This window comes from Pseudochaenichthys georgianus, unplaced genomic scaffold, assembly GCF_902827115.2.
Source record: "Pseudochaenichthys georgianus unplaced genomic scaffold, fPseGeo1.2 scaffold_637_arrow_ctg1, whole genome shotgun sequence".
NCBI classification, from domain to species: Eukaryota; Metazoa; Chordata; class Actinopteri; order Perciformes; family Channichthyidae; genus Pseudochaenichthys; species Pseudochaenichthys georgianus.
The window spans coordinates 26848-54031 of NW_027263194.1; the positions used below are offsets into that span (position 1 = coordinate 26848).

General features: G+C 38.5%; 2 protein-coding genes across 3 annotated transcripts; both read right to left on the reverse strand.

Annotated features, from left to right (window-relative positions):
- Positions 1 to 14893: 14893 nt before the first annotated feature.
- pglyrp5 (peptidoglycan recognition protein 5) lies at positions 14894 to 16887 on the reverse strand. 2 transcript variants are annotated; one of them, XM_034079506.1, is made up of 4 exons: positions 16845 to 16887; positions 16118 to 16313; positions 15687 to 15805; positions 14894 to 15154 (listed from the first exon to the last, which is right to left on the reverse strand). In XM_034079506.1, the coding sequence occupies exons 1-4, from the start codon at positions 16855 to 16857 to the stop codon at positions 14982 to 14984; spliced, it is 501 nt and encodes a 166-aa protein (XP_033935397.1). In that variant the 5' UTR covers positions 16858 to 16887; the 3' UTR covers positions 14894 to 14981. The 2 variants fall into 2 exon arrangements, with proteins under 2 accessions (XP_033935397.1, XP_033935396.1); XM_034079505.2 differs by having other exon boundaries at positions 16754 to 16848.
- Positions 16888 to 18675: 1788 nt separating this feature from the next.
- Positions 18676 to 23444, reverse strand: polr2i (RNA polymerase II subunit I). The gene is made up of 6 exons (XM_034079504.2): positions 23262 to 23444; positions 23073 to 23127; positions 21987 to 22060; positions 20765 to 20839; positions 19114 to 19165; positions 18676 to 18942 (listed from the first exon to the last, which is right to left on the reverse strand). The coding sequence occupies exons 1-6, from the start codon at positions 23321 to 23323 to the stop codon at positions 18880 to 18882; spliced, it is 381 nt and encodes a 126-aa protein (XP_033935395.1). The 5' UTR covers positions 23324 to 23444; the 3' UTR covers positions 18676 to 18879.
- Between the last annotated feature and the right edge of the window lie 3740 nt (positions 23445 to 27184).

Below are 27184 nucleotides of genomic sequence, written 5' to 3' on the forward strand. Positions count from 1 at the left end.
AGATGCCTCAAGGAGAGACTTGAAATATCCATACAGAGTTGGATGGAGAAGAAGAGAAGAAGAAGACTAACAAACAGCAGTCGGATGGAGAAGAAGCCAGGGACTTGTTCAATGCAGTGACTTTTTCTTTAAGTAAAATAAAAATGGGAAACTACTATGCAAAACGCTCTGTATATATTGATCATAATGTAGTCCTTACCGTTTAATAAGCGGGAGATGATCTATAAGATTATTATGATCCGGTAATGGCTCTACAACACCATCCTCTAGTTTAAATTTCTTCACTTTGTTTCTTTTTCTTTTCACCTTCCTTCTTTTTGTCTTTTTAGTTTTCCGTCCTATGGTCCCTTTTCTTTTCATTCGCATTCTGCGTTTGCTTTTAATTTTTCTTCTCCTTTTCATGTTGCTTTTTTCTTTTTCTTCGTTTTTCTTTACTTTTTCTATTCTTTTCTGCTAATTGTCGTTTGCAATCTTGGCGAGTGGTATGAGATATACTGTTTCTATAAAGGTTATCTATAATACCATCTTTTAAAGAAAGATATTCTTCATATGTCATGTTATCATGGTCCTCTTTTGTCCTAAAAACCTTACATGGATATGATATAGATGAGAGCTCTTCTTCGGGGACATCCTCTCCCCTACTTTGTAACATCCAGTCATTAAGCCCATATCCATTATCCTGGTGATAATAAGGGCAGGCTACATCAGACTTGGTTTTTCTCAGATCCATGGCTAGTTTTTAACGGTCGTCCTTAGTTTTATATGATTTGCTGAGTGGGTGGGACATATTGCGTTGAGTGGGAAGGCTTCATCTGTAGAAAGTACTCTGTTTGAGGAGATTTCGTAATAATGGCAGTTTGTCATTTTGAGGGTATTTCAGTGAAACAAGGCTGTTTTGAACATTTGACAGATTTATGCTTAAATTCCCTGGTAAAGTTACTGAAGTATACACTTTGTATATAAAAGCTGAAAAGTAGATAATGACGCGTGCTTTGTGTGTACAGACACACAGAAAACACTGAAAAACACAACAAGAAGGACTGTAATACACATGTATCAGACACGCTCCCCTTGCTAAAATGATGACAACAGTTTTTAGATGTAAAAAACCATTTTTTTATTTTTTTCACACGCAAAATCAATCGTTATACTGATTGTAGCATCCCCAGGACAGTCTCCAGCTTAGAATTCCCCATATTACTGGAGATATCGTGATGGAGTTTTTTCACTTCAGTCAAAATATTCACGTCTATGCTGTTTTCGACGCAAAGATGCATTACATCTACAAACAGAGCATACAATGAGAGCACATGATACACTGTTGATGTTTGTTTCATTTCTGAGATAATGTTACAGAATGTTTCGGAAAATGAAGATTCCAGGACCACTTTAAATGTTTCGTTTACAATCATTTCCCATTGACCCGGAATAGTACTGCCAGAACGAACGATATCCAAAATGTCTTCTAGTTTACAAACTTCAGCCATTCTGCTTACACGGGGGTCACTACTCATTCTGTTTTCAATCGTCCCCATCATCACACTTATTAAACGGGTAAGGACTACATTATGATCAATATATACAGAGCGTTTTGCATAGTAGTTTCCCATTTTTATTTTACTTAAAGAAAAAAGTCACTGCATTGAACAAGTCCCTGGCTTCTTCTCCATCCGACTGCTGTTTGTTAGTCTTCTTCTTCTTCTCCATCCAACTCTGTATGGATATTTCAAGTCTCTCCTTGAGGCATCTGCATTTTACAAGCTTGTGCAGAAAGGCTTCCGAAGCGCGTCCTATCCTCAGTTTATCCTCGCAAATGCCTTTTTCAATAAGACTCTGGTCAATCACTGCAACGAAGTCGGCGAGCCAAAGTCTTTTCATTAACGCTTTGTAATTGTTTCTGAAGAAGAAATCGGGCATGTCATTCCGACAATCGTGTTGCCTCTGGTCGGGGTTACTGCGTCGGCATTCTTTGCAGATTTCTTTTCTGTACCGATACATCACCATCTCCAGAATATAAAACAATTCCGATTTCACTGTGTCCCTAAACCGAGACTTCTTGACCCGAGGAGTAGCATCAGCAGCAGTAGTACTGCAAGATTCGGGTTTCCCACATGGTGGTGTCGCTGGTGGACTCTGTTCCTGACTGCAACTCGCGGGGGGAGTCTTGGCTTTTCTCTGCTTCATGGCTAGTTTACAACGATCGTCTTAGTGAGGTCCTTCGTTTTAGAAGATTTGCTGAGTGGAGGGTGGGGCTCATTGCGTTGAATGGGGGAGTCAATTATAGAATTGAGAGTTTTTAGAAAAAAAGTTCTTTAAGCGTTGTAGCTTTTTCATCTCATCTCCAGCAATAGGTGAAATTTAAGAATAAGTAATAGTTTGTCATGATTTTACGGAAAAAGTATAGTTTATCAGAAATATGGAAAAGTCATTGTGTACAAATAGTATGTTGAAAATCAAAAAAGAAAACTCAATTCAATACAATTGAATGAATATTTTACCCTGTTCTAAAGTTTTACACCCTTAAAGAAAAACCCCTTCCTTACCAAGTACTTCATATTATACCCTTTTGTTAAGTGTTGCGTACATCAGGGTGTATCTCAAAGTATCTTGGTAACATAAAATAACTAAAATATGTAAGTTTATCAGAAAAAAAAACCCATTGTTTAACTGAACAAGTGTTGCATACATCAAAGTGTGTCTAAAAGTATCTTAGTAACACAAGAAAAGAGAAAAAAGCCTTGATGTCAACAAAACTGTATTTTTCCACTGAAATAGCGTTAAAATAAAAAAAGTGCCTTTAAAGAAAATGTATTCAGACAAAGTATTTTATTTTCAAAAAAAAAAAAAAAGTTTAAGGTTTTGCATACATAAAAAGTGTATCTTACAGTTCCTTTGTGAGAGAATTACACACAAATCTGCCAAGTGTCAGGGAACATTGTTAAAATCACAAACTTACCTTTTAGAGAAACAGTCTTTAAGAAAAAATCTAATCAGACTGTACTTCATTTTCTAGTTTTAAGGTTTTGCATCCCTCAAAGTGTGTCTAAAAGTATCTTGGCAAGAGAAAAAAGCCAAAATCTGCCTTTAAAAGAATCCGAATTCCTTATAAAGTACTTTATATTCACCCAGTTTCAGTTTTCAGACACCAAACTGTATCTAAAAGTATCTTGGTAACACAAGAAAAAGAGTAAGTGTAATTTCTTCGGTAATGTTACAGAATGTTTCTGAAAAATGAAGATTCCGGGACCACTTTAAATGTTTCGTTTACAATACTATTACATATAGAGGAGAGCTCTTCTTCGGGAACATCCTCTCCCCTACTTTGTACCATCCAGTCATTAAGCCCATATCCATTATCCTGGTGATAATAAGGGTAGGCTACATCAGACTTGGTTTTTCTCAGATCCATGGCTAGTTTTCAACGGTCGTCTTGATGGGGTCCTTCGTTTTAGATGATTTGCTGAGTGGGGTGGGACTTATTGCGTTGAGTGGGGGGAGTCAGTGTAGAATTGAGAGTTTTTAGAAAAAAGTTCTTTAAGCGTTGTAGCTTTTTCATCTCATCTCCAGCAATAGGTCATCATTTAAGAACAAGTAATAGTTTTGTCAAGATTCTACAGAAAAAAGTCAAAAAAGTATAGTACGTCAGAAATATGTAAAAGTCATATAGTATGTTGAAAATCAGAAAAAGAAAACTCAATTCAATACAAATTAATGAATATTTTACCCTGTTCTAAAGTTTTGCACCCTTAAAGAAAAACCCTTCCTTACCAACTACTTCATATTATACCCTTTGTTAAGTGTTGCGTACATCAGGGTGTATCTCAAAGTATCTTGGTAACATAAAATAACTAAAATATGTAAGTTTATCAGAAAAGAAAAAACCTTGTTTATCTGAACAAGTGTTGCATACACCAAAGTGTGTTTAAAAGTATCTTAGTAACACAAGAAAAAGAGAAGAAAGCGTTAATGTTAACAAACACTGGATTGTTCCACTGAAATAATAAATAAATAATTTCAAAAAGTGCTCTTAAAAAGAACAAATGTATTCAGATAAAAGTATTTTGTTAGACTATTAAGTCCACGATGGTTATATTTAACCCCTAACCCATTTGTATTATATGTTTGTTGTCCTAATAAAGCCAGAGTCACCTGAATTAATTTTGTCTCCAGACCTTTTTTATTTTTTACATTTTGTAACAATCTTAAAACATTTGTGGTTTGACTCTTTTTTTAAAAAGTTATTTTTCATCTATCATTTTCAACCAAGCAGCAAGAGGTCAAATGTAAGAACAAGTAATAGTTTGTCACGATTTTATGGGAAATAGTCAGAGCGCGATGTCACATCTTAAAGACAGCTTGAACTGGATAAATGGTTAGTCTTTTTCAAACATACCGTACGCATGTTAGTATATCTGGCCCATCGATTTAGACCCTACTGCCCTAGACGCATGCCCTCAATAGGGTAGTCACGCTTTGGGAATAGGTGTTTCATTTCACAGATCCACCTTGATTGTTGTTGTGATGGCTGAAGGAAGATGACACCGTGTTTATGTATGACATGCAAAATATCTTGAAGTCCTACAAAAAAAAAAAAAGGGTACAATGAGTACAACAGTTTTTCTTACAATGCATTTTATTGATATGTCACACCCATGTATAGAAAAAACATGTTACAAAAAGAAGTAAAATATAAAAACAGATCAAAAATAAAACATACTTTAACGAAAAAGTATCAAAATAAAATAAAACTCTTCCTAATGCTGCCAGAAGGCCCAAGCTGCTCTTGTAATCTTCATTTGGGTTTCGTCGTTCTCTACCAGCTGTTCGTATAGTTTCTCGATTTTAGCCTCAAAGAGTCTGGTGTTTCTGAGGTTGTGCAGAATCGCCTCGGTAGCTCCAAAGACTCTCCTCTCTGACACATGAAGGTGGTTCTGGTGCAGAGCGTCCCGAATGGCTGGAATGAAACGAACGGTCCACAGTCTCTTTACCACTTCATCATAGTGTCGATCCAAATAGTATTCATCGGTAGGGAATAAACACTCGTGCTGCCTCTGACTGGGGTGATCGACTTGACATCCGTTACATGTTTCCTTTCTGTAAAGGTACACAACTCTATCCAACAGATGAACTACAACCGCTTTTACCGTGTTCAGGAATGCCGATGTCCTAATACGTTCTGTAGCATCACCCTTGGGAGCATAAGGAAAGCATGGCGAATCAATGCCTACTGTTGTTGTTGATTCCTCTGGAGACTTGGATGGAGGTTGAGGCATATCCAGCCACCCCGTGATATCAATGTCAGCCATAGCGCTGTCCAGATCTGGTGTCCAAAATGTTGGTGAGGATGGCGGTCCTGTAGGCGTTTGATCCAGGCTGCATATCGTGGGGAGAGACTTGGTTTTTCTCAGATCCATGGTTGCTGCTCTCTAAAAATGTCCTTGCGGGGTCCCTACTTTTTAAATGATCTGCTGAGGTGGGTGGGACTTGTTATGTTGACTGGGGGGCGGAGTCCTCTGCAAAAGTGAGGGTCTTTTTCACCAGTATAATGTCCATCGACGTCTGACTCTGTTTAAAAAGTTCTTTAAGCTTTGTAGCTTTTCCTTCAATCATTTCCATCCATGCAGTCAGAGGCACCCTCAAGGACGTTTGAAATACCCCGCAGGTAGAATTAAAATACTCCAAAACAAAATCATCAGAGGAGTCCTTACCCAACGTCACCAAACGGCTTGAGCGGTAATACCAACGCCCAGAGGGTCCGCTTTTAGTTTCCCAGACGGTGCCTGTCAGGACTCTTCTCCCCTCTGGTTGTGTGGGAATATCTCCTTCTTCTTCCTCCACATTGAGGGGTAAAGATGCAGGCTCTTCTTTAATCTCGCATGCTGTTTGTGTTTCTTTGTTTTTCTTTGCAAATATCTTGTACACCTCTGGTTCCACGATGGTTTCTTGATGCACTACTTCTTCCGATACAATGGTTGCTTGTAGATCTCGGGAAGACACCAGAGTTAACACAGCCCAATCTGTTGAGGTCAGTGTCGCTTTAACACTACGGGGTCCATACGTTTCTCCATTCTTCAGATTGTAGAAATGCAGTTCATTAGCCATATAGTTGAATATATAACCCCAAACATCGCCATTTTTTAGAATCCATTCTTCGTGAAGTTCTTCGGCTGTAGGCGTCTGAACCCGGCATACAAACTGCATTCGTTTCTTGATTGGAGCACCCAACGGATGGCTGTAAGTTGTCACCGGTGTCTCGCTGATTAAATTCATATCAAGACGTCTCTTGGCCATTTTCTCTCGACTTGAAAAATATTTAAGAGTGACTAAAGACGATGGCTTTTTATTTAGACAGAGGGAGAGGGTGAGGGGCGGGGAAAGTGTGTGTGTGTGTGTGTGTGTGTTCCCCCTCCTCCACCATATGTTCTCTCCCCTCATGTCCTGTCATGTCCTGTTTGCAAAAACAGAGAGGTTTAAATATATGTTTTTAAGATGCCTTACTTTTGATTAATTTCATGTTATTTGCAAGTATTTGTAAGTTACATTCGATACTGTATACAGGATTAACCACACAGGAAGTGGTAAGAAGGCGGGACATATATCCTAGGCATATTAATTGATTGAAAACAACGGCATTTTATTTTTCTCATTTTTTTAATTTTAATTTATTTTTAATTTTATTTTGAAAACCGGAAGCGGGGGCGGGACGTCCGCCGGAAGCGGGGGCGGGACATCCGGTCGAACGAGGCGGGACTTCCGGTTTCAAAATAAAAATAAAAAGGCGGGACTTCCGGTCAAATAAGGCGGGACTTCCGGTCGAAAAGGGGCGGGGCGACCTGTCACTTTTTCTGCATACTAATGAGATTGAAGTGGCATTTGTATTACTACTAGTGTGTTTCTGCTAATGGAAATGTTTTCAAATCTGAATTCAAAATCTCAGACACTCAAAATCCAGCACAACACTTTTTTACGCTGCTACGGACAATCTGCAATAAATGCACATTTTATGGACAATCTTGCACCAAAGTTATTGATATTGAAGTGACTGTTATTTTGTGAATATTGATTGTTGTTGTTTTTTATCTTAATGTGTGCATATGTGTAAATGTGTATGTTGATTGTGTATATAGGATATACATATTTTATACATATCTGTATTACTGTATCATTTTACATTCGGATTGTTAGAAACGTCATTTCGATCTCTCTGTCTGTAAACACAAACTGAGTAAGATTGACATTAAAGTTGACTTTTAGGCTGTTGTAGCGTGTTTGAACCTGTCAGCCACCGTACAATTGCATTAAAACACAGCTCTATCAAAGACAATTGTTGGAGGCCTCACATTAGTAAAAAAGTCAAATAGTCCAGAAAATATAGCATTTATTTCCAAAAGATTTGAATCATAAGCGATATACTGTTTTAAAGTTGAGCCTAATGCCTTGTTATAGAGCAAAGATAACTGAAATGTATTGCCTGCCATGTTAAAGGTGGGGTAGGTACATTTGAGAAACCGGCTTGAGATCACTAGAATTTGAAAATACACAACCGGAGAAAATCGAGATGGGTCTGGCTGCAGACCGCAGCAAGGAGGCGGATCGTATAGGGGCGGATCGTATAGGGGCGTTTCCTAACTTTTTTTATCCAATAGAATAATGACACTCAGCAGAAATACATACTGTAGGTGGCAGTAATGCAACTTAAGGGATTCCAGCTGCTTTTATAAATCCTCGCAGAAGAATTCATTCCTTCTAGTGATGGGAATTCCGGCTCTTCTTGGTGAGCCGGATCATTTGGCTCCCAAAGGGCTCTTCAGTTTACCACATATTATACCTTTTAATTAAATCAAATGTAGCCCTGTTTTGACTAATGATTTATATGTGTACAGTTTACCACATATTATACCTTTTAATTAAATCAAATGTAGCCCTGTTTTGACTAATGATTTATATGTGTACACATATATCACTTAAATTATTCAATACATCCTTTGTACTGAAGTATTCAAAAGTAAAAATTACATTTTAATATAAATTATTTGCTGTGGCCAATTGTTTTCATTGCATTTACAGACCCGTGTAACTCTCTGATACCACCCAATGAATGCATTGACTTGCTTGTAGAACCACGCTACACAAAACAGATAGCAACATCTATAAAAACTATTTTAAAAAAGGGGCTACTGTATCAACCTATATAAAGTATATAAATATAGTTTTTCTCCCTGCAGGAGAGTTGAGCGTGCTTTGAGATCAGCTGCTAGGCTGCAGCGGGGAGAAGAGGGGGACAAAAAGAGATCTACGTCCTCCGTGTTTTATTCTTATAGAAGTAAGAAGAGAAGTAATGGGGCAGAAACCCTCCTTTTTACGCAGCGGTCCAGACATAGACATCAAACGGCGACACATATTCAGTTGCCAGTTACTTTTGGCATTAGGGCAGGGATATCTAGATACTTTCCAAGGTTTCACATAATGAATTGTGCTACTTTTAAAGCAAGCAACGATGTTTTCAAATCTGTAATCAAAAAGCTCCTCAAAAACACTATAGAAGCAGTTCCTGCCGTTGTTACGTTAGTTCAAACAGTAACAACGGACTACTTTTCTTAGCGGATGCATGTCAATTTAAATCAATACATAAAACTATTTTTTAAATCAATAAAATCTTTTTCTAAATCCATTAAAGCATTTCAATTATTATTGGGAGTCATGTCGTTACTTTGTTGAGAATGTGGCCATGTGTAATAAGCGGGATAATGTCCACATTGCACATTGCATAATGTGCCTTCATGCCGATCTAGATCCCTCCGCAAAAAAACGGCTCGTTCGCGGGCGAGAGCCGGCTCCCGTCGTTCACTATAGGATCCGCCCCTATACGATCCGCCTCCTTGCTGCGGTCTGCAGCCAGACTCTATAGAGAGGCGAAGTCACGCCCATCTACTTCCGGCCCATGGGACCCCGGAAGCGAAACATTTACATTGAATTCAATGGAGAGAGAAAACGTATCTTTTGATCCCGTTTGAATTGTGCCACGAACTACACATATGATGTTTGTCAATCTTAAACAATAAGTTCCATGTCAAAAAAGTCACATTTTGTCGTAAAACTGTTGAAATATAAGACTATGAAAAATACGCGATTACAAAGACTACAAATCCCAAATCCCATTCTGGTAAGTGATGTCACAGGCGATAATGCTCCAAGTGGTTGCGACTCGTAATTAAAGCGAAGAAGAAGAAGAAGATCTCATAACTGATTTATTCCCTCCAATAAATAAGAGATTGCTAAAAATAAATTCACTTTTACAAGATGCCTGTGTGCTTTGTACCAGGTTGTAATCACATAAGTGATCATACCACTTGCTCGTTCTATCGATTCCCGTCTGATGAAAGGACCAGGAGTCGCCGGATCAGACATATCAGGTAATACACATGTTGTGCATGGAACACAGTCAAGGTAGCTACCTAGCTAGTTGCGACGAGTAGCGAGCACGTTAGTTAGCATTACATTACTTAGCCTTGTCACTTTTAGTAGCCTTACCATGAAGTTATTATTTTATTACATGAAGTAAAGCAACATTTTAAACAGTAAGAGTAGTCATGATGGTAAGTATTTCGTGAAACATTTGAAGAGTAGCCTACTGCGCCATCTACCGGGTGCTAAGGAAGCAGTCAGGGAGAGTCGAAGGCAGGCAGGGAGCTTTGCATGACAGATTCTTCTGGACGTGTTTCATTGTGATGACAGTGAGGGGGAGTCAATCTGTTTGTTGGAAAGACAGTAGTTGAGTGATTACTGAGAGAAAATTATTAGAAGAGATAATTATTCAAAGTGTTGTTACTTTAAAGTGTTGTTACTGACCTTTTTCTCTTTTATTTCCTTTCCCTCACCTGTAACTGCTGAGACCCTGAGGAACATGCACACTGACCTGGCAACCTGATTTCCACTGTACGTAATAGTATTTGGTTATGGTATATTATTTATATACATCAAAGGCACAATGCACCCCCCAGAGACACACATGTATTGAGTGTGATATTGTGCATAGGTCAAGTGAAATCATCTTTACACACTAGAAAACTGTAGGAGCGGCAACTTGTTTTGAAATTGAATTTTTAATATCCGATAATAAAGTTGATCTGTTTTCTTTATTCTTCTCTCTTCCCAGCTCCATCCATCACCGTGCTCTGTTCCTGCAGGTCCTGCTTGCTAATCAATGCTCATATGTCTTTATACAATTACAAATAAAGTCAATGTATTGTATGACATGAAGTTGTGCTTCATTCGGAGTCAATAATAAATTCATTCTGCCTTCAACTGCACAATGACTGTGGACTGCACCGACATCCATGTAGCTGCCCCCAGTAAGATGAACCAAGCAAAGAGGGTCACCATCATGCCTAAGGACATCCAGCTGGCCCGCCGCATCCGCGGAGAGAGGGCTTAAACTGACCTGAGACCAGCACACCCAAACACAACGGCTCTTTTAAGAGCCACCTACAGTTTCAAAGAGTTGCAATCCTACGTTATTATAATGATTAAACTGGTTCATGTGTCACTTAGTTTACTGAACCGTGATGAAAGAAATGAGTGAGGTAGTAGTTTACTGAAGTTACAAAGACATTAATATATGAGTAACAGGTCAGTGTAAACACAAGCTTCTGTCAATTATGGATCACTCAAACTATTTATATAAAAATATGTAATAAAGTTCTAAAATAAGTATTCGGTATATTCCTTGATAGCTTTTGGAGAAGGTCGTTTTTAAGTTTACTAAAATCTATCGTTTCAACTGTTTCACTTTATAAAAAGGAACAGGTGAGTAGAGCATCATTGAGTTTCTTATTCTGTCAGTTTCTTATTCATTATTTTAGTCAACCCTAAACAATTGATTGTACCTTTTAATAATGACCTTACATGGTCGCCAAAGTTAAATTAACTTCAGAAAATCAAATCTGTTTTGAGAAAAAACTAATACATGTTTAAAGATAGGAACTTGCCATCCCACTGAAAAACAGTCCGTAGAGATTTAAAGGCGTAGTTGTAGTTCAGTCCAACGTTTCATTTGGATTCATTTCGCCAACAGTCAACTATTTTCATAAAGAATATATATATTTTTCAAAGTCAACTTTATTGTCAATCTTACTCAGTTTGTGTTTATAGACAGAGATCAAAAAGACGTTTCCAACAATCCCAAATACGAAAAATTAAATTATACAATTTACAGATATGTATACAAATATATATATCCTATATACACCATCATGTATAATGATGGTGTATGATGTAGAAGGAAGTGTGGTAGATAACAAGTAAATATAGAGTTACATACAGATCCATGTTACAGCAAAAGATGGAATAACTAAGAAGCACGCAGTATAATAATAATTACATGCAACAATGAAATAACTGCTCAGCGTCTCCACCACAATCCCAATCTGCTGTCTCCTGTTTTCCTCCCCTCTGCATAACACCCCATCACACATACAACGCAGAGTCTGAGGGTGTTAAGAGTATGTTTATTTAAATGTCCTCCTCTCTACTGGCCAACACAGGGAGCATATGCTGGGTGTAGAATTGTTCCAGGAGGAAGAGATTTCCATGCCATGCAGGGTCTTTGGGGATGAGGATGATGATCGCCTCCTTCTGGTCCACATAACAAAGTAGCAGAGACTCCGGTCTGTGATGTGCAGCTGCCCTTGGACCTGGTGCCAGTGTGGGTGATTCTCCTTGAGAATATATGACCCACCCTCCTCACGGAGACAGAAGGATGGTAACTGGACTGCCTCCGCGATGGTCATGTTCATGTCACCAAAATCCTTGAATCTACACACAGCAAATAAACTCAAATGACACAACGAGATGTAAAAGGAGATCACACATACAGTATAGACTATACTGTATAGCAGTGTGCGAACTATACCATGGTCTCCGGGGGAGCCGGGATTTTTTTTTTTTTGCGGGGGGGGGGGGGGGGGGGGGGGGGGGATGCTGATCCGTGCATTAATAGCAACAGCACAGACATAGGCCTATTATAAAGAGAAAATCTGTTGCACACGGGGTGGTGCCACAGGTCTACATTTACATGGAACGTCCCGATGGATCATGTTCATGTCAACAGATTTCCCGAGCATGTATGGGCTACGCAAACTTCAATCAACTTGATAATAAATAATCCACGGACCACCAATGTAACGTTTGACTGTTTAATTAAATCAACTTAAAATGACTCAAAAACAGGCTACATTGTTTCACATGGGCTATAGCCTATTATGGCTGTAGCCTACATAGAGCCGAACACACGCGATAAGAGCAGCCAGCGGCACCAACCATGAACAATATTAATATTAATAATACAGCTATAGCACAACACAACCCTCTCACTGCCTGGAGAGACGCGACGCCACACACTACACAACGGCTCGTCTTCTTGTGTCTCTTCAGCCCCCAAGTTAACGTTAGCTGTCAAGTTAGCACTAGCACTGACGTTAGCTCCCTCCTCTCTCGGTTCTGTTGTAGCAGCAGTCACAACGTACGATGTACGAGGTCTTCTTGTTATCAGGTTGTTTGGCCGTCTTTTTAAAGAAATTGCCAAAGTTAAATTGTTTTTTTCTTTTCGACATGTCAGCAGCAGCAACAATGCCTGGTAAACATGCAGTGCTAAAACTAAACGAGCTTGTGAGTGAGTGGGTAGTGGGTGGAGCTGCGGGCAGCGTGCAAGCAGGTGACACTTTTTTCATGAATCATAAACTCTAAATATAATTTTATTTCACTTATTTTACACCTTTGAAAGAAAGACCATGCCCAAATTTATTTTGTCATCATATCAGTATGTTAGAGAGCTCCCCCCAAATTTCACAAACCATGTTCCCAGGGGAGCTCATGTCACCACTAGGGGAGCTATAGCTCCCCCTGCTCCCCTCCAGTTCGCACCCTGCTGTATAGTCGATATAAAACTGGCCGCTTCAATCTGAAGAGCTACTAAAACAAAACACGGGAGTGTACCTTCTTCTTGTGAACACTAATGTTATCCACAGCATACACAGAGACCACAAAGTTCTTAAGGAGAAAACTAGTTACTAAAACAAAACACGTTAGTGTACCTTGTTAGCTAATGTTAGCTAGCTGACATTAACGTTACACATTGCACTCATATTACTCACCGAAACCTTGTAAAGCCGGTCCCGCTGCTCTTACAGAACCGACTAACTCCCCTTTCGTGTATGTACAGCTCTCAACGTGTCCAGACTTGTAGTGATTTTCACCTCATTTTATACTTTTCGCCTCATTCTGAAAGAAACAGGTGAAATTTGCTAACGTGACGGCCGTCTTTGTGATGGTGACGCGTATTGTGCGAGACCAGACACCTGTAGTTCACTCAGCGGTTTCACACAAAAAAATGTGTAACTTCACAGTTTTACGACACATTTTTATTTTTTTGACTTGCAAAATATTCTTTTAAATTGACAAACATCATATGTGTCATTCGTGGCACAATTCAAACGGGATCAAAAGATAACCTTTCTCTCTCCATTGACTTCAATGTATAATTTTACGCTTCCGGGGTCCCATGGAGGCTCCCGGAAAGGGAGGGACTTCGCCTCTCTATACGATCCGCCTCCTTGCTGCGGTCTGCAGCCAGACCCATCTCAACCAATCCGTTTAGCCGGCCTGGCTAAACGGATTGGTTGTACTTTTTACAGTATTACGGCTTCTACAGATGACATTTTTTTATGGATTTTTTGTCAAAGCACTTAAAATATTCATTGCTATCGGGATGTTAAGAGCATTCCATGGAATATAACAAAAAGTGTATCTCGAGCCGGTTTCTGAAACTTACCTACCCCACCTTTAATACTGCACTAAAAAGAAGCATCGCAAAGTTAAAGAATGTGATCAAATAAAAAGAGTTATAAACATATTTATTTAAGTGCATTGATTTCATGTAACTTTTAAATGATAGTTGCTTAATTTATTTTAACACAAGTCATTGTGAGCAACTTCAAAGTTGAATGAATGAATTGAATATTGTTTGCAGAGCTAAAGCCTGTAGTGGTGGCTCCCCCTGTCGGTCAGCCTGTGAAACATTCCCTTATTACCACTGGTGGAAAGTCACTCATTTACTCAGTTCCTGTACTTGAGTTACATTTTGGAGTACTTTTTTTGAGTATTTCCATTTAATACTACTTTATACTTTTACTTCATTACATTCCTTAAACAGCTTTAGTGACTTTTCAGATGTTCAATTAAAAAGCATGTGATACACTTTGAACATAATGCATCTCTAAAAATGGTACTAGTGGACTAACTGTTCAAGGTACAACAAAGTAAAGTTATACAATATATTACAAAAAAGTCCTCACATGAATAATATGTGTATCAAAGCGCTGTTTGTGTACAACAGTAAAATGCTGCTTGATGAAACAATATTACCTAATTATCTAATAATGTCATATATATATAATCATATATCAAATATTTAGTTCTGCAGAGTTAGTACTTTTACTTTGTATACTTTAAGTACATTTTGCTGACCTGTACTTCAGAGTGTAGGACTTTTACTTTGAATGGAGTATTTTGACATTAATGCTACTTTTACTTCAGTACAGGACCCGAGTACTTCTTCCACCACTGATCATAATCCAGTCGTTTCATATATATGATCCTGAAATGGACCTTTAGGCATAACCAGTACTTTTACTTTTGGTACTTTAAGTATAATTAGATGTCGATACTCTTGTAACTTAAGTCACTTCTTGAATGCAGGACTTTAGCTTGTAACAGATTACTTTTTCAATTTAGTATGGTTTATTTTACTTCATAAAAAAAAATCGCAGTTCTTTATCCATGTCTGCTTATTTCAAATGATAAAAGAAAGCACAGAGAAGAAATTAGGGTTAATGTTTTATTTGAATGATCATGTTTATAGCTTTACAATGACTCTCTGTGAAGCCAGGGAACTGATTGGCACTTAAACCCTTTAAAGATAAGCCTTATGTGCTCTTCAGTTGTTGCAGCACACCGTAAAGCTTCGCCCCGGGACATTCAGTGTCTCCCACATCTCTGTGTCCACACAGGCTGAACTGGGGCTTTATGAAGCCCTGAGACATGCCGGACTGCAGCAGCTGCTTGACTGAAGCCAGCGCTTCACAGCTCGGTGCTTCACCTGAAACATAAAAAATGCATTGTCATCATATGTGACATCTTAACACATTACATTTCACGCTTTTATTGAAAGTTACTCACAATAAGTGCAATACACCACAAAGATACAAACTTAATTAAAATTAATTAATTTAAACTTGAATCTTTATTTTATTCTATTTTCTTTCTTTAGTTTATTCTATTTTCTTTCTTTTTTAATTCTTATTTTATTCAGTCCTATCTGTTGGCTTTTATTGGTATTCATGTATTTATTAATCATGAAGTTATGTGTGACATGCGGTAGTGTTACTTTTCTCTTTTTGTTTTTGTTGGTGAAGCACTTTGTGTATGAAAAGTGCATTACATTAAAAAAGGAAATTAAAAGATAACATTTACAAGTTGAAGTCGCTTTAATGACCAATGACATATTTCTATTTCCTTGATATTTCCCTACAAATGATCTCCGTTCATTAGGAAACAGACAGGACTCACTGCCCCGTGAGAACCTTGTCTTTATGTTACACAATGGATGAAAAGATTAAGAGCACACCTACTTTTAAAGTTGCCCAAGAAGGCAATCCCCAGTGAGTCATGATTGTTGCCTTTGGCATGAGCCCCCACCGCGCCCCAGCCACGGCCCTCGAACACCGTCCCGTCTGCTGCTACCAGGAAACTGCAACACAGACAGAGTTTATGGTTAGACGGCATATTCTGCTCATTTCAGGTGTGTGGGAGGGAAACTCCGCCTGGAGAGTACACAGGGATTTTAGCCTTTGCAGACCATTGACATGCACACAAACCTATTAACACGCTACAGGGAAGGGGAAATACCTGACACATCATAGGGCCTCTTTAAGGACCTAGGATTGGAAAAAAGTCCAAACTAAAGAGAAAGAACACCTAATTAAGTGTCCCTCCATTACGTCCACATTGTAAACACTGCATGAACATCACTCAGAAACCACATGTCCCTGCAGCTACTCACTTGTACCCGATGTCATCCCATTTTCTCTCAGTCATGTGCCCTCTCTGGATGCTGGCGACGCGGCTCACACACTCGCTGCGGCTGCTGCAGCTTGGGGTGTCCGTGTGGTGGATGATCACTCTCTGAGCACAGGAGATCTTCTCCGGCACCTGCTTCGGAGGAGCCGCCCCCCACTGCTGCCTCGACACTATTTCCACTGAGGAGAAATCAAATAAATACTTTTTGAAAATGTCATCAGCAGCAGGGTCATGTAATCCTTCTGAGGATCAAAATATGAAAGTTATGTAACCTGGATACTTTATTTTGGATTACCTCAATATCAAATGCAATGAAACACATGAGCACATATACTACAGTTAAAATAAGCAGGAATAAAATCTGAGCCGAGAGAAAATGCTGTTTTAGTTTCATACACACAGTTAAGCTCACACACACTATTTTATGAACATATAGGTTCACCTGCTGAGTAAAAAAAGAACAAATGAACCAAAGAGAGTGAAAACCATAAAGCAGATTCAGGCAGTAGGCGAATAGATTCACACAAAGTATTAGCCTACAGAACAGAACAGCTCACAGAGAAGAAATACAATCTGACCTTTATACAACACACACTATATGCTATTTTTAGTTTGTTACCATCAATGTAATCTTGGTGGTAATACACCATTTTTAGAAATGTAATCTGACAGCGTCTCCCAGTGTGATGTCTGCAGTGTGAGGATGTTACCTGTAGTTGCCATCTCTCTGTAATATATGGATTCAGTTTGCTGTGCATCTCCTGATCTTGAGTGACTCTCAGGAGGCGTGGTCTCGGGGAAATACACCTTCCTGGTTTCTTGTTGTTTCATGCCAATGCACAAAATACATTCCAACTACTCGTCTGACTGAGTAATGATTCTACAGTTGCCAAACAGGTCTTTGGAATATACGTGTGGATACAAAAGAGGAAGTTGATTAAGCACTCTCAATCATTTACATGGGGGCATATTTCTTCTTCCCACAAATGAGGCATTAATACATAGGATAAATTATGTTTTAAGTCACATGAGTTTTTAGGGGAAATCAGTTGTTTTGCAATATCAGTCATTATGCTAAAATTCCCATCAAGCAGAATGTAACAACGTATTATATTTACATCATTTTACTTGAGCATTTCCATTTCATGCTACTTTATAATCCTATTTATTTAACACTCAGTTACTTTAAACACACTATGCTTACATTAATCATATATAACATATCAATCATGTATTCTACAAAGTCTCTGAAATTGGCTCCATATTGAACAACAAGATAATAAAGCTTGTTCTTGTGATAAAAACAGAAACCATTCTGCTACTTTTACTTTTGATACTTGAAGTCCATTAGGCTGATAATACTTCTGTACTTAATATTTTTCTGAAATGGGTAATTTTACACGATTACTTTTTTTGTTTGTTGCACTTTTAGTTTGAATTCTGGATCTTTACATGGAATCGAGTGTTTAAAGACCAGAAGTAGAAAAACTTTGTCCTAAAATACAAGATCGATCAAAGATGGAATCCTATCTTGGAGTCCTAATTGACAATTCTCTCTCTTTAAGCCCCACATTCAACAACTGGTGTAAACATTAAGGATTTCTTTCTTCCTTTGATGCCAAAAAGAGAGTTATTGCGGCAACCTTAATGTCGGTGCTGGACTCTGGTGATGTGGTTGATATAAATGCATCTTCTACATGCCGTCATCGTTTAATCCCTTCTACCACTGATCATTACAAACCTTAAAACCCTTGAACGCACCACTGCTCCTTGTATGCTCGGGTTGCATGGTCTTCTCTGACCACCCGTAGACAAAACCAGGAGCACACTATATTTATGAGGCTATTTATGCATATTTTCATTGGGAAAAAAAAAGAAGCAAAGAACTAAAAAGGTACCATGGGGTCAGATTGGAATTTTCCAAAGGGGGGTTCGTTTGGCATGACACACTTGAAATAACTAAAGGACAAGTTAAACAAGAAAGTAGAAAGAAAGGGAGGTGATAGAAAACTATGTCTGCTAAAAGGTTAGCATTGATTGAGTCAGACCTAAACATGTCAGATGTGTCTCACACGGCACTGTAACTTTTATTCATGCATCTTTGCTTTTAAATGACATGAGTGCTTTTAAATGCCATTTTATAGTTTCTTTTAAATGTGTGTTTTTAAATGTCATTCATAATATGTTTCTTAATATCTTTCATTTCTGTAAAGCACTTTGAATTGACTTAAATAAACTTGGCTTGTTGGAAAAAGTCCAAGAATCCATCAGCTCTGTTCTGAGAACTTGTTTTTACTAACGGTCCCTGAAGTCTACACTGTGCGGGGGCAAAGGGCGTTCGGTTCGGCTGCTCCTTCTGCTTTGAACCAGCTGCAACATGACCTGAAACTCAGATTTAACGGATTTATACAAGTGCTTCTTAAAGCCAGAGGATTGCTAAATAAATGAGTACACGGTCTGAGTAATTCTTCTACCTCTTTAGTGGGTCTGCTGATGTGAACATCCGTTACACCTTTTCAATGAAAACTCAGAGACATTAGAAACAATTGATTCTTTTAATCGAACAAAACACACCTGAATGACAACTGTTATATAAAAAAATAACTATTAATACAATATATTCACATGATGGACTAAAAAGACAAACAAAAAGATGGTTTCAGAGTTTACAAACACCAGCAGTTAAAAAACTCTGTTGGAGATTTACTGTAGATAAAATGTCAGACCTCTTCACCATCTGCATCTTTACTCCGTCCACCTGTGTCCACAGTGAGGCGCTGTGCACACGTAGTACAGTCTCATAGCGTCCTGTCAGGAAAACACAATGTATGAGAGCTTTTAATTCAATATCAAATACCAAACTAAAGATGTGCAGACAACAGGATTAAGGTCTTCCTCAATAAAACGTATTCCTCGACAAACAATATCAAGACTTCAGGTCATGCATTGTGTTATATAGTCATTCAAAAGCATCATTACCTCAGCCTTCATACTGTGAGACTGGAAGAACACTGCCTCCTTGTGACCACACCTGGGAAGAGACATGGAGAGAGAACAACGTTAAAAACCCCTATAAACACAGCTAGTTGAAAACTCAATTCTGATTGGTCGATTTGGAAAGTAGCTCTGATTAATGTGCAGAAAGAAGTCTGGTCAATTTAACGTCAGCTGTGGACAACAAACATTAGTTTCACTCCATCACAGTCTTTTTGTAAGTTCACTTTTATATTTGTGGAGAGCACGATACTTTCATGATGGCTAAACCGTCTCCAGTAAAGAAAAGAAAAAAGAGAACAAGAGAAGGAAAGCGGGTAAAAGACAGTGAGCTGGACGTCAGAGAAACACTGACAGGAAGTAAACTCTAACGGGAACACAGGTTGGGGTTAAATTGTCCAAAAATCAGCTCCCATCATCTTTTCTTAACCACTATTCCATAACCTCTGTGAGAAACGTCATCAAAAGATGAAAGGGGGACTCATCAGGATTTAGGAAAAGACAACCGAGGTGATTTGCGAATCCATCTGCACTTACGCTATGTGACATGATCATTCATGAGACGCCAGTGGATGTTATTAATGTATTTCTGCCGTGGGTAAACAATAGGGATGTAACGATATATCGAATATCGCGGTAAATAAATCTCTCAATACCGTCATGAGACTGACAAAATATACCGTGATTTTTGTTTTTTTAAATAATTTTTTCATCAATCTCTTTTTCAAGGGAGACCTGTCCAACATGGCAGCAAGTAGGTTACAACATGAACATAAAACAACAGATAACACAAAAGGACATCGTATTTACAGGGCTACATGTACACACCTAGAGACATTGACAAGTACCAACAGTATATGTATATCTCGCCCTGTCAATAAGCCTCACCTTCTTGGCAACAACTGTATTGTTTTTTAAGTGGTGGAGAGACAATGCACAGTTTTACCCACTGCTGTCACCCATGGCCAAAGCATATCTCTCTGTCCCAGCAACATCAGTACCAAGCAAGAGTTGTTTCCACAGCAGGGGATTTTGCAAACGCCCAAACATCCCAGCTTCTACCTCGAAATGTGGACATGCTCATATCCCTAAAAGATAACCTTGATGACGCTGAGTGAGTGAGTTAGAGTTGAGTTACTTGAAAAACTAAAGTGGTGCTCTAGGAGGAGATTCAGGTGATACGTGTGTGTGTGTGTGTGTGTGTGTGGGGGGGGGGGGGGTTTACCTTGGTTGCTGATTGGCTAATGGTTGCACAAGCCAACAAATCGTTATGACATCATAAAGTGGCCAAAATCTGATCAGCTCATTTTCAGACAGGTTTTTATATAAATGGATCAGGACAAAAAGAGAGAGAAACTTTCAGAATCTCTTTACACCGAGGGGACACGTGTTGACATGAAAAAGTGGATTTTGCATAATAGGTCCCCTTTAATGGTCGCTCGCACTCCCACTGCGGTGGACACGTATTAATCCACATGAATCCTAATACATATGATTGTATGAAAACAATTGTATGAAGACAGTTACGTTGCTGTCGTCGCGGTTCCAGTGGCTGGTACGCATTGGACCGGACTGCCAACAATTATTTAAAGAATATTTATTTGATGCCGACATAAGTTATGTTGTAAAAACTTACTTGGGGCAGGGGTGGTCCTCTGTCCTGGGTAGTGTCGGATCCTGAGAAATATCAGCGATGATTTGTGTCAGCTCACTGGAGAAAGACAGAAGCCAGATGCTAGATTAGTTACTCACAATTAGCCTTCAAGTGCCTGGCATTACACAGGAAACACGAGACTACTAATCGCCAAACATTAGCCGCCTTTAGCTTAGCAGTGGTGGCGTGAAGTCATGTGACCGTGATGTAGTTCCTTTAGAGCATAACGTTAGCTTTTTAATACAAAAATCATAAAGTGGTGTGAGCATGTGGAGATCATCCTTCTGAACAAAATGTGTAAGTATCATAAACGTTTGTTTGACACAGACAATATTTTCTGCAATAATCCAATTGAAGATCCCATTGAAGCTTTCTGCCAAGCGAACCAGGGAGATGTTGCCTTCAGGGTCAGCTACAGAAATTCAAGGCTTTTATTTTCATTCGTACATAGCTGTGGTGTAGTTATGTAGATGAAAATCTTAGGTCCCAAAGAGTAGAACAAAGCGGTATAAAAACTGTTTTATCCCAGCAGCTATTGCACAAATTAACACATCATAGGAGCGTCACACAGACGCCTATTTATTTAATTATGAATTCTGAATGTCAATGTTTGTACTAGTGTTTTCCTTCCTTCTTAAATGTTTTTCAAATATTTTGAGATTCGACGGAGCAGGGTGTACTTGTACTTTTTGCTAGTCCTTTTATTAGAGATGTGTCTGTTGTTTGTGTTTGTTTTTTAGTGTGTCAAGATGGATCCCTTGTCTTTTTCTCTGCAAACAAAATCTACCTACGGGTACAAATAAATAACCTGAACCCGAGGTCAAAGGCTCATCCAACAGTGCAACACAATAAACAGATAAAATAGTGCAAGTAAATACAATAGAATAGAATAGAAGTAGTGCCATAAAAGTCTATATACAAGTGATAAATAATTTGTAAATTGCAAACAGGTGAATGTTATGGATGTTCTTAGTTCAGGTGTTTAACAGTCTTATGTCATCACTGCACTACTCTATTATCCTATTGATTGTAAGGACTGCCTAAAAGTGTTTGAGTAATGCATTTCATTTGATGTGCCGATAAACATCTTTGTGTTGATATTGATAAAGTGATGTAGCGGTGACCCAACAAACGGGAAGCAAATTCACACCACAAAGAAAAGTTTTAAACGCATTTATCAGAGACATAACTGTCTTTTACTTACTCAACCTCGTGGGTGATCTTGTTGACGTAGATGCAGCTGTTGTCCGCCTCTTGTTGGTAGTCACAGTTCCTGCACTGATGGATGAAAAGAAACAGCTTATTCAGCGTCTCATTCAAGCTTCAAATAAGTGGAAATGCTACAGCCTCATTTATCAAATCCAACAGAAAAGTGCACATATTGCCTAATTTAGCATCACAACAGTTGCAACATATGTTTTAGAGCAGTTTCATGATTACCTTTAAAAAGACCTTTAATGCATTAGTTACATTTTGTATTATCTCCTAATTTATCTTGTATTTTTTATGTCTTAACACACTTTTATGTGAATCTTTGCACCGGTTTTTTGGAGTTTACGCTCACTGAGGGGTCGTTCCTTTTTCCTGGGTTTCTCATATAACCTTTATTTAAAAAAAAATGTAATACAGTTTTGTTTTATCAGTTCTTAATTGTATGTCTGTTTGCATCTCTCTCTTTGTTGCACTCGTACTTTACTTTAGTATTTCAATCTTTTGCTACTTTGTACGTCTACCCCACTTCCATTCATAGGTCAATATTGTACTTTTACTCCACTAAATGTATGTTGTACCTTTAGTTACTTTGCAGATATAGATTAATGATAAACAATAAGATCATCAACACTAAAACACCTCAAACAATTCACAAGCTACCCTGCAGTATATAAAGTAATTGACATTAATTCCACCTTTACCAGCTTTGATCAACACAACAATACATCAATAACAATAACCAAAACATATAATATATATATGATTCTGAAATGGGCCAATCTGCATAATGAGTACTTTTACTTTTGGTACTTTAAGTATATTTAGATGCCAATACTTCTCTTGAGTTACATTTTGAATGCAGAACTTTTACTTGTAACATAGTATTCATTCACTCTGGAACTTCTACTTTTATTTAAATACAAGATCCGACTACTTCTTCCACCTCTGTTTATGCTGCACTCTTGAATGAGCCTGGGACTTTAAATGTTCACTGTAATTACTGTACATATATGACAATAAAACCTTTACATATTTGACTTGATAGTCTCAACCATTGATATCTGAACCAGACACTTACCGCGTAAAGCAGGATCCGGTTTTCTTTGTCTTCTTTGGGGTACAACATGTTGTTACTGGGAAAACAGTTAATTATTTTACACATTAATACGCAGCGTTATCTTTTCATTAAGACACCGGTGAGTTAACATGCGTTTAGCTTCAGCTAGCTAGTATGACTTATCTAACTTCTATTCAGCCACAAACTCACCATTCTTGACAAAACCGGATCCCCACAAACCCCGGCTCGAAGCTCCCAGCTTCCATATCCATTTTGAAAACTTTAGGTTGAATATAAACACGACAAACTGTGATGTTGCTTCACTTCTGCTACCGATGCTAAGGCTATTCCCACTCGTTTGAAAACAGACCGTCTGCGCATGCGTGAAACGTAATCAGAGCAACAACCAATGAATAGGTAAATTACCGCCACCTAATGGACTGGAGTGTAGAACAGAAAAAAGAAAACGAAGGCCCAATTCCAAAACACACCCTACCTACTCCCCCTCCGTGATGGAGTGAACTCCGTATGGAGGAAAACACTCAGCTTAATGAGGGTCCCTTCTTTCAGATGGAGGGTGTAAATACAGCAGCAAGTTTTGGGACGAACGTCCCTCTCTCCGGAAGAAACAGGTGTGGTGTGGATAGTAAATGGACAAACCGTGATTCTGAAACAAAGATTACCACCCATTTAAAGTTAATCTTCATTCATACCTCCATTTCCTTCTGCAGAGAGCTTCCCTCTTCCAGGAATGGCTTCACCATTTCCTCTGTGACCGGGAAGTTTGTGGGAAGCTCTGAGCAGCGCTTTATAACACCAGGGTTGACTCCATTCAGGAACTGATATCCATAAAAGTCATCTTCCATCCAGTGGTTTGCAACATACTCTGGAAGAATAGCAATTATATGTGGTTTAATACGAATAACAATTGGTACATTTAATAAATAATATAATATCATTTATCTAAAATGTTTTTGGGTGTTTAAGGTTCAACATAATCATCATTGTCATTGACTGTAAAGCAAGAATGTGTTCAGGTATTTAAATAATTGTAACTTTTACAGAAATACTTTGTAGAAAACAAAACATTTTACAGAACAGGAAAAACATCTACATATATCTGTTGTTATGAAACCATGACATAGATGGGGTGAGTAACACTGACAACTGGTTAATGGGATAAAAAGAAAATACCTGACATTGTTGTCTTTTTATACCAGATTTTTTTTTTTATGTCTTCAATGCTTTCCCATTGTGCAGTAGATCCTTGCAGCCCCTTAACCTTGAGTTCAATACCACTGAAGTAAAACAAGGAACAATTAGAACACAGGAATAAACAACATACGGAAATTAATGGCAATTTACCCTTTCCCTCAATATATAAAAATCTAAAGAACAGAGCATAATAATAAATATATACACATTTAATGACATATATTGACCCACATTTTAGTTTTTGAGTAATTTAAGTCAGCTGTTCTGGAATCGGAGAAGCAGATTTCAGCTGATTCCAGACGATCTTTTTAAAGTGGTCAGCACTGTATTACATGTGATGATAGCCCATTACGTCAACTGGCTGGGTTGATATTTACAGTATAGAATACCAGAGCCCAGTCTGTTAATATTAAGGTTTTTTCTTTTACAATAGTGGCTTATTTCAAATGAGTCCTCTCACTCAGGATTTGGCGACTCATTACGAAAACGTGGCTTACTTTATTAAAGATCAATATAGATTTAAGGCAGTGGTTCCCAAACTTTTTCAGTCGGGCCCCCCTTGGGTAATTGGAAATATTTTCGGGACCCCCCCCAACCCGGTTCCCATCTATATTGGTAGGATTAATTGTATATTGTTGTAAAAACATTACATTTTTCTCTGCTGATAATAAGAAGATATACAAATCCAACTATAATTGTATATTTTATTATGGATTACACATGAACAAAAGTGCTTGTAATAGATACTGTGAATTAATTTGGCCTAATTGAAACTGGTTGGCCTTCTTCCCTGAGTAGTAGATTTTTAAATTCAAATTTCTTTAAGGAAAATATATTAATTAACTACTATTTCTACTGCAGGTTGCAAGCTATCACATCACATTCCTATTCCACACATAGCTTATCAATGACTTGTGTGTGAGCTTTCCCTTGCAGATCTTCTCAAACCGGGGCTGTTGTTTTGAGACTGCCACTCTCAGTTCATTCTCAATGTTGAGCTTTGATCTGTATTTGGTTTTGATGGCAGCAAGAGCAGAAAAAGCCTATTCACACAAGTAGGATGTTGCAAAAGGCAGCATTATGCCCACTGACCAATGAGATATTTTCGAGCAGTGTTTGTTTACAATTGAATAATAATAATAATACATTTGATTTATATAGCACACTTTAAAAACAATGTCATCTCTCAAGGTGCTTCACAAAGCTAAAAGGATAAAATAATAAAATCTTCCCGCGACCCCCCTGCAGTACCTCCGCGACCCACCAGGGGTCGCGCCCCACAGTTTGAAAACCACTGGTTTAAGGTATTTTAAAGGTGTTGAACTAGTGTGGTATACATTTGCGCTAAGTCTTACACTAAATTATGGCTTTAAATCTAAAGTGCTTACTTGATGATGCAATCTTTTATGTACAGACAAGTGCAGATGTTTAACTGGGTTTTACTTACTGCCCCTGTTTGAAAGTCGAAGCCATAGTTGTCCATCAAAGTTCGCTCACTCTGCCCCTCAGTTCCAAATAAGGTGACATAAATGTAGTCCGATGTTCCTGCATATTGCACGTCACCCGTTGTTATCTCTAGCTTGTACTCCGCCATCAGGCCCGGTTCTACGGGGGTGCATAAGGGTGCATTCCACCCTCAGTTGAGTTGTTCCCTCATTTGAAAAATTAAAAGTGAAAAAAAAATTAAAAGGGAATATTTTTTTTTTATTAAAAGTGAAAAATATTACATATATAATAACAATAATCACAATAGTAGTAATAATAAGAAGAAGAATATAGTTGAAATAAAATAAATTTTAATTGTGGTTAAATAACATTGTCTGCTGCATTTATTTGGTCAATTTAAACGGTAAGTAACGTTATTATGTCAGGTGCGCGTGACCTGTGCCGCTGCACGTTCGTCATTTGCAAAGTGCTTACACAGCAGTCAGTGATGGACATCAGAAAATGGTTAAAACAACCAGCCCTTATCGCTAGCAGTAACACTGCATCTACTGCAGGTAATAACAGTTCAGATCATGGGGAGATTACGTTACCCGCGGCCACTGTCGTGGACACTAACGTCCTCCCGCCCGACTCGCCGGCTTTGCCCGCCTTGCCCTCTTCGTTGCCCCAAACACTGCCACCCCTCGGCGGCCCGCAAGTGCCAGAGGACCTCGGCAAAACAGAGCCTGCTCAGGTATATTAAAAAAAGTACCCAACTCGCCTGTACAGTGGGGTAAGGTGCTCATTTTGCAGCTCATGGTTTCACAACAGAGATTGGCTGGAATATTCCTCAAAAAAATATGCCATCTTCTACTATGCATGTAGACATTTCGGTCTTGAAAGGGGAGTGATTTGTAAAATATCCATAAAGAAATAGTAAATCTGCTACAGTTCTGTTTCATATGGGTGTTGAGATGTATCCATAGATCTCTTCATTTTGCTCTCAAAGTGCACCAGATTGATGCTTTTAACTTCAATATTTAGCATGCCCCCGGACCCCCCTAGAGGAGGTGAGGACCCCCTAGAACAGTGCTTCTCAAAGTGTGGTCCGCGGACCACTGGTGGTCCGTGAGCGCCCCCTAGTGGTCCACGAGTATATTGGTAACATTTCACATTTGAAATAAATAAATACATTTAAGTTTTCCGCACTCTCGCGGGAATATCTCCGCAATGGAGCGAGGTTAAGTTTCACTTTCGATTGTATGATATAGCCCTGTGGAACAACTTCATCACACATGTTGCCACTTGTTTGTACCATTTTCAGGCGATTTGTAATCTGTTCTAGAAAAACGATGCGATTTTGGATATTTGTGGAGTTAGGTGGTCCGCGAGTGTTTTTTTATTGGTTAAGTGGTCCTTGGTATGAAAAAGTTTGAGAAACACTGCCCTAGAGGGTGTTAGGTCCACTCCCCACTTATAAAAATAGCACTTTA